General features: G+C 41.9%; 1 protein-coding gene across 3 annotated transcripts in view; it reads left to right on the forward strand.

Moving 5' to 3' along the window:
• PAG1 (phosphoprotein membrane anchor with glycosphingolipid microdomains 1) overlaps positions 1-7609 on the forward strand; it is a 134045-nt gene extending 126436 nt beyond the window's left edge. For all 3 annotated transcript variants that reach the window (XM_059901542.1, XM_059901543.1, XM_059901541.1), the window contains 2 exons: positions 1756-1815; positions 6181-7609. In XM_059901542.1, the coding sequence (XP_059757525.1) occupies positions 1756-1815; positions 6181-6552 (432 nt within the window). In that variant the 3' untranslated portion in view covers positions 6553-7609. The remainder of the gene's footprint in view (positions 1-1755; positions 1816-6180) is intronic.
• Positions 7610-8253: the final 644 nt, after the last annotated feature.

Consider the following 8253-nt stretch of genomic DNA (forward strand, 5'->3'; position numbering starts at 1 on the left):
TAGAAGTCAGCAGCAGACATTTGTCTTCAAAGCTGACATCAGATGAGATCACTGCATGAGTACGTGTGAATGGGACCTAGAAGAGTTCCAAGGAAACAGGTCCAGGAAAGAAAAGGAACCAGCAGAAGAGAGCAAAATAGGAGAGAAAAACAGAAAAGTACAGTGTCCTAGAAGCCAAGGGCAAACTTTCAGGGAGGAAGGAGTGACCCCTGCATCAGATGCAGCAGGTGGGTCAGGAGAGATCAGTTACACGGTAGACATCAGTGTCCTTGACGAGAGCAGTTTCACTGAAGTGAAGAGGCAGAAACTGGACTGAAATGGGTTTAGAGAGAGAATAGGAAGAGAAAAGTTATTTGAGTGACTTTTTTAGACAGCTCTCTTAAGAGGTTTTACTATAAAGGAAGGAGTAATAGAACTGGAAGAAGGGTGGATTGGTTTTGTTTTTAGAATAAATAGCCTGTTTTTACATGGGTGGGGATGACTCCACAGAGAGGGGAAAGCTGATGATGTGGACAGAATGGGAGAGATGCTGGAGCTTATATCCATGAGTGGGTGTGAGGGGTCAGAATCTAGTGCACAGGAGGAAGGGATCACCTTATAAGGAGAAGCATGGAAAGTTCATCTGTGGCAACTGACAGGAAGGAAGATGCATGAACGCAGAGACTGGGGGCAGGTGGGAGAGGCAAAAGTTTATAGAAATTTCTCTTGTTTCCTTCACTTTTCTCAAGGTCCTCAGCTAAGGATGAGGATGGGTGAGGAGGTGTTGGGAGTTTGGGAAGAGAGGGCAAGATGTGAAGTAGGGAGCTAGGAGACCAGGGACCAGGTGATAGAAGGATTCAGAGCAGCATTAAGGACTCACTTGAGGGATGAGTTCACCAGTGACCAGGAAGGGAGTGGAGTATTTAAAGTATGACAGTGGGGTTTGACAGGGCAGAAAGGAAGGACGCCAAGGAGAAGCGACACACGGAAAAAAGTTTTGCAGGATTGTAGGAACTGGGTTATGGGAGGAGTGAGCTTGATCGAGGAGTGCTGGTCTGAAGGGGATTGCAAGGAGATGGGATGGTGGGGTGGCTGTTTAGGGTAAGAGAAGTCCGAGGTGTAGCTGGGAGAGTGAGGAGTGAGGTCGGGGGGACGACATGGTCGGGGCAGGGAGGTCAGGGATCTGGGGCAGGCTTGGAAGAATCCGTGTTTGTTGCAGTCAGCAAGAATTCAGGCAGGAGACGCGTTAGAGACAGAATCAGTGAACCAGGAAACAAAATCATTGAGAAATGAGGCAGGGAGCAAGCCACAAAACGTGAGCTGATTTCCCCACTAGCTGTGAAAAGTTTCCAGATGACTTAAGAATCTTCCTGATGGCTCAGGCAAACTGTAGAAATATAAAATTCAGGCATTTGATAAAGAAACCATGTTTTTTTCTTAATCAGTCTTTCCATCTTTCATTGATGATCAATCTTTCAGTGACAATTAGGAATTGAAACAGTAGTCTACATAACTGTTTGTTTTATTTGTACCTACGGATTCAAATAAAAAATCAGAAGAAGTTTCTCTAAGTGTAATACTACTGGGTATGCAAAAACATACTTTTTACATGTTTATTCTTCAGGTGCTTTATATAATTTCTTGGTAAAAAATAATTTCTTCTCTAAAAATCATTTGAAAACATTTTTGTATATAGATGTATCAAAGCATATGTACAAGAAAGGTTAGATTATTGATTTCAAACTCCCTTCTCTTGGTTTATGTTTCTTCTAACAGAGATTTAGTTCGTTGTCATACAAGTCCCGGGAAGAAGACCCAACTCTCACAGAAGAAGAGGTGAGTTTTGTTAGTTTTTAAATAACCAGAAAGCTCATGTAATAGAGAATAGCACCTCCTTCCTTGAGTAAATGCACTGTCATGTTACCCTTTGTCTGAGAAAGCTAAAGGACCCTCTTAAGCATATGGTTGGAGATCAAGGTTTGGGGATGTTGGCTTTATAATGGCTCAGAGAGAGTGACCGGCAGATGGTAAGACAAGAAAGAGGACATGATGAACAGGTCAGCTAAGTAAAGAAAACTCAGTAGGGAAGAAGGAGCAGACAGAAATAGAAAGGGGAGGGGAGAAAAGAGGAATGAGAAGAGAGAAATGTTAAGTGTGGGAGCTTTAATCAGTCAGGAAGTCCCCTTTAGAAGGAAGTTAAAAGTGGGTTGGAAAATACAGGAAATTGGAGCAGGTGGGTGTAGAGAATGTGCTCCAGGCTGGGAGACAGAGGGAGAAGGGCTTAGGAATTTGGGAGGCTGAGAGCAGGGAACTTCAGGAAGTACACGTCCAGCTTGGAAGTAGAGTCAGACATGGCCACCAGCAAGAAAGGATGATATATTCTCCCAAGCACCAGGGCTAAAGATTCACTGGTTAAACTTTCAGTGAGCATTAAAATTGTAAAAGCCAGTATTTATTGTGTTATTATGTCAAGCTAGACTCAGAGAGAGCTGAACACCTTAATTTATCTAGCTACATATAGCCTCTTTCTGGAAAGCCTAGCTTAGTAAATTTTGTACATGTACAAAAGCAATGTACATATGCTGGTACATCACCTCCCATATAGGACTCTGAGTATTAAAATATGAAGCTAGACTACAATCCCACATTGAAAGTTGAAGGAGCAGAAGTGCTTTCCTTAGGTGATGTTGCCCAAGCCCCTCCATGTTTCCTGCTCCACGGAATGGACCTGCCATCTATCCACCAGGTTGCACAAGCCAAAAGCCTGGGGTCATCCTTAACACCCCATTTTCCTCACTGTCCTCAGATGCAGTCAGTAACAAGTCCCTTCAGTTCCACCTCCAAAGTAACTTTCATGCACCCCCCCGACCCCTCTCCATCTCCACTGGGCCCTCCTCCCCTCATGAGACTAAGGCAGGACCCTCCTACCAGGGCCTGTGGCAGCTCCTTTGCCTCCTCCAGCGTTTTTCACTGTCCCGGAGCCATCCCATTTGGTATAAGAAATATGGGAATTCCCTGGTGGTCCAGTGGTTAGGACTCTGTGCTTTCACTGCCGAAGGCGCAGGTTCAATCCCTGATCAGGGAACTAAGATCCCACAAGCCGTGCGGCCAAAAAAAAAAGGGGGGGGGGGGGAAGAAAATAGAATATAAAAGATTTGGAAACTAATCCTTTAAAATAAATTGAGACAGTAAAATTTTAAGTTACTTTTCTTCTTATCTTACATTTGTTTGTGGCTTTTGAAAATAGGACCTTGTTATACTGATGAATGTTTAACATAGAATAAAGACCTATGATTCCTGTATATTCATTTTAGGAAGAAGATTTAGAAAAAATAAATATGGAAATCATTTATTTTTATATTCATGTAATATAATGTTAGACAGTCCAGACTGAAACTGAGACCTGAATTTTAAGTACTATTATCCCAATTTAACAGAATGATGGGGGAAGGGTTGAATATAAAAAGAGAAATGGGGAAAATGGAGTAATTTATGAGACCATAATAACAATTTACAGACTGAATAATAATGATGAAAGATTTTAAAGAGAAAAATTGCAAAGCTAAATAGCAAGGGGGCTTGAAGAGAAACCTTTTATTTATACAAAATAAAAATAATAGTCGTAGGAGACAGATATTCAAAAGGAATATTAGAAGACTTGAGAAACGTTGATAAGAGTTCAAATTTCAAATGACATCTTCTGCACATTTGGTTCATGCTCAGAGATAATATTGAGTTGTAAGTTAATGAAAGAGCCTACAATTAAAAAAAAAAAAAAAGATTATAAAGACCAAGAAGACCCAAGTACTTACAAAGAGTGGGGGGCATTAATGGCAGGGACCATGGGGAAGAAAGTAGGGAAGAGAAACAGAAATGGTGGAGAGGGGTCAACTCTCATTACTCTCACAGGTAAAGGTGTGTTTGTCCTCCTGATGTTACCCCTGAAGGTGAGGAATAAATGTCTAGGATGCTGGTTCCCTTCATCACTGTCATCCATGACTTACCCCTTTATAATCTGTCCACATTTTTGGCTTGGAACACCTTATAAATAAAAAATTCCATATGTTTGTACCTCCCTATGAAAAGCAGAGGATTTTTTTTTTTAATTCTTCCTAAATGGAAAGAAATTCTAATTCTTCATTTTGAGAGTAATATTTTCCCTAAAACCTCTAAGGTGAGAATGTTAATTTAACAGTCCTGAAAATGGTCAGATCAACAGGGCAAGAGTTTCCCAAAGATTATTTCTCTGACTCAAAACCTTTGGCTTGTCAAGGCCTGGCAAATCTGAGCCACCAGCCTGTAGTGAAAAGTCCTCATGCAAATGACCAGTTAACATGCGGCAGGCGTGTCTTAAGAAGCTTTGGAGGCCAGCTGGAAGCTTCCTGCACAGTATGTGAGACGTGTGAGAACAGGACATCTCTCCCTGTACTTGCAAAGCCAAGCATCTGTCAGGAAGTATGTTCATTTATTTCCTGGGTGTTTGAATAAATCAATCGCTGTGGCAAAGATAAATACAGGTAATGAAGGATATTCTTACCTATTTCCAAACATGATTTCTAACAATAAAACAATACCTCCCAAATCCCTTAATCAGTCCATTTACTCTATCATCCATTTTTCTATCAAAGAAAATGAAATCTCTCCTGATATTTGTGGCTACATGAGGTACATTAGTGAGACTGAGTAGGTGTGCTTGGAAAATAGCCCGCTCTTCCCATAGGAAAGAGCATCCCATAAGTTGATTGTCTCCTAGTTTTATTTCTGAGTTGGCTGGTTTCAAATAAGAATGAATTTTCCCACTGAAGAAAATGTAGCCCCGTCTGTAAATGTATATTTAACCAATAGTATGCAATGAAGTAAAAAAAAAAAAAAAAAAGTGGAAAACGATACTCGGACAGATATAGGTATATGACCAACCAGAATCCAGGAACTACTCTTCAGATCTTTGTGATGCAGGAAGAGTGGATCAGACAGTCTAGTTCAGTGGTTCTCACACTTTAGTGGACATCAGAATCAGCCCATCTGGGACTCCCCCACCAGAGTTTGTGACTCAGTGGTTCTGGGGTGGTGCCCCACAGTTTGCCTTTCCAATAAATGTCCAGATCCTGCTGCTGCTGGTTTGAATCTCACCCTTTTGAGAATCACTGGTCTAATACGTGTTTTTTACCCTTTTTCGTGAAGCAGTCAAACCTTTTTTGCAGGTGAAATATCATTCTGATAAAGAAATCAAATAAAAACTGATCTGTGGTCAGGTCCTGGGGGTCTTGAGCTGCCCACTCCACCTGCTCTCCTAAAAGCCCTCAGGAGACCCAGAGAGGACCTGGTTTTCATAGAATTATGCTACTTACAAAGTTGTAGATAACACATGTAATTGTCCTGTAGTTACGTACTCCAGGATTAGCACAGATAATGAAGAACCCATTTTTGGGTATGCAGTCAAAGGAAGTGAAACCTCTGTCTTGAAGAGATATCTGTACACCCATGTTCATTGCAGCATTATTCACGACAGCCAAGTCATGGAAACAACCCACGTGTCCATCAAGGGATGAATGGATAAAGAAAATGTAATTTTATACACACACACATACGTACGTAATGGAATAGTATTCAGCTGTAAAGAAGAAGAAAATCCTGCCACTTGCAGCAACATAGATGGACTTGGAGGGCATTATGCTAAGTCAAATAAGTCAGACAGAGAAAGACAAATACTGTATGTTCTCACATATATGTGGAATCTAAAAAAGCCAAACTCATAGACATAGAGTAGAATGGTGGTTGCCACAGGCTGGGGACTGGGGGAAATGGGGAGATGTTAGTCAAAGGGTCAAACTTCCATCCATAATAAGTTCTGGGGATATAATGTACAGCATGGTGACTAGAATTAACAATACTGTATTATATACTTGAAAGCTGTTAAGAGAATAGAACTTAAATATTATAACTACACACCAAAAAAATGGCAATTAAGATAATGGAGTTGTTAACTAACCTTATTGTGGTAATCATTTCACAATATGTGTATCAAATCATCCTATTGCGCACCTTAAACTTATATGTGTTGTGTGTCAATAATATCTCAATAAAGTCTTAAAGGGACACACACACACCCCCATAGTCCTAAAAATCTAGCTTATCACTAAAAAGGGGGAGGGAGAAATCAAGCTTGAAACATGTTTATTCACTTCACCCTTTGTTTTCTAGATCTCGGCAATGTATTCATCAGTGCATAAAAAAGGACAGCCAGGGAACAAATCAGGACAGTCACTTAAAGCACCAGAGTCCACCTATACCTCCATCCAAGGAGCCGCTCCGAGGTCGCCCTCTTCCTGTAACGATCTCTATGCTACTCTTAAAGACTTTGAGAAAATTCCCAACAGCGTCAGCACTCTTCCAGCAGCAGGGAGGCCCAGCGGCGAGGAGCCCGAGCCAGATTACGAAGCCATACAGACTCTAAACAGAGAGGAAGAGAAGGCTGCCCCAGAGACCAACAGCCACCAGGGCCTTTTCCCCAAGGAGAATGACTACGAGAGCATCGGGGACCTGCAGCAATGCCGAGACATCACCAGGCTCTAGCAGCCCGGGAGACAGCCCAGCCAGCATAGGACCGGCCGGCGCTGCTGCAGAGACAAGAAGCGGTGTCAACCACGCTTCATATGCTGCTTTCGGAAATGGAAGGTGACTGGAGGTGCCGAAACTGCTTCTCAGTTTGGGGAACAGTGAGGCACACACCGTACTGCCAGGGCCCTGGCACACCCAAGCACACTTCCCTCATATACCCACACCCTCTGGAAGGATCCCAGCTGTCAGTGGTCTCACCCTCTTTGTGAAGAAAGCCACCCAGCAAGGAAGAACAGCACTCATCAAAAATCACAGCTGACCTGCCTGAAACACTGCCACTCACAGGAGCCGGCTTTCTCTCCCTCTCTCCCCTTTCTGCTGCCTGCTACTAATGGTAAAATGAATGGCTTTCTTCCCCTTGAAATCTTCCGATTTATCATGGTTCATTCCAAGGATATTCTCCCACCAGCCTGGCCTTTGCCTTCAACGTGGGTGTTTTTCGATGGTAAGAAATTGTGGTTGCTGCTTTCCTGCCGCTCCCCAGTCCCCTTCCAGCAGCTGCCCCTGGGAACCGGGCCCGGCCGGTGGGTAAGGTTGGAGATGCCCCTGGAGCTTCTTAGCTCTTCATTCCTTCCGATTTGGGCAGTCCATGTCAGCAGCCTCTCCCAAAGTACTTGAAGTCATTGTTAGATGCTTTATTTTATTTTTATAGTCAAAATGGTTTTTTCCCCAGTATTTGAAACTCTTCAGAGCCTTTTCAGTATTTTCAATGAATATCGCGGTACTTCCATACTTCTTTTAGCCCAGAGCTCATTCCTCCAAAACAGAGAGCCTTAATCTCTATGTTGGGACACAGACCACGTGTTTGGATGGCAGCCACGGCTTCCATTTCCCAAGGGCTGTGAACTTGAATGTGTATTTCTGATGATCCCCGCTGCCACACCGGCCGTGTGGGATTTCATACACGAACTGCTCCCCTAAGGTAATCTATCTGAGATTAAAATATAAACATTTATTTTTGTTATATAAATTTATAAGGTATTTTATGTTTAACGCCTAATTTCTAGAAAGTGCCAGATAAAATGTATATTAACTATTTTGATTTGATGTACAATGATTTGTATTCTCATTTTGAAAAGACACCATAAAGCACATAAGCTGGATAATTATGAGTAGTTGTTACCTTTTTTCTAACCAAGTGTTGAAAACACTGAAGGTTTTTAAAGACTTGACTTTTCAAATGGTACTTGGAGCTCCTGGTCAAATCATCTGGCTCGCTGGAGAAATAAGTGGAATAAACATAAATGATCATTTTCAATGGTTTGTGGTGGGAAGTACTGAAATATTTGACATGGTAAAAATGGAAGGAGGAACAAGATATGACTAGAGATGACTGTGAACAATTAACCTCAAGAAGGTATTATAATTTCATTAAGTTTTAGCTACTTTTTTAAGAAGAAGGTGATGAATTCTGCAGCCTGGTGCTTGCAAATGTAAATTGCCTATTGGGACTTTTTTTTCCCCTTCATTTTACAAAAATCAGTTGCTGAAATTACTCAGATTGAGAGCTCAGCCTGGTTTGAATTTAATCATCTCTCTAGATTTTATAAGGCCAACATTGGGAAGCTTGCTCACTTTTCATTTTAAAATGAACCTGGTTGAAGTGCTATTATGCAGTGTGGGCTACAGAAAAGGAGCTTTTCCTACACTGCTAAA

The sequence above is a fragment of the Balaenoptera ricei genome, chromosome 17 (assembly GCF_028023285.1).
Source record: "Balaenoptera ricei isolate mBalRic1 chromosome 17, mBalRic1.hap2, whole genome shotgun sequence".
NCBI lineage: Eukaryota > Metazoa > Chordata > Mammalia > Artiodactyla > Balaenopteridae > Balaenoptera > Balaenoptera ricei.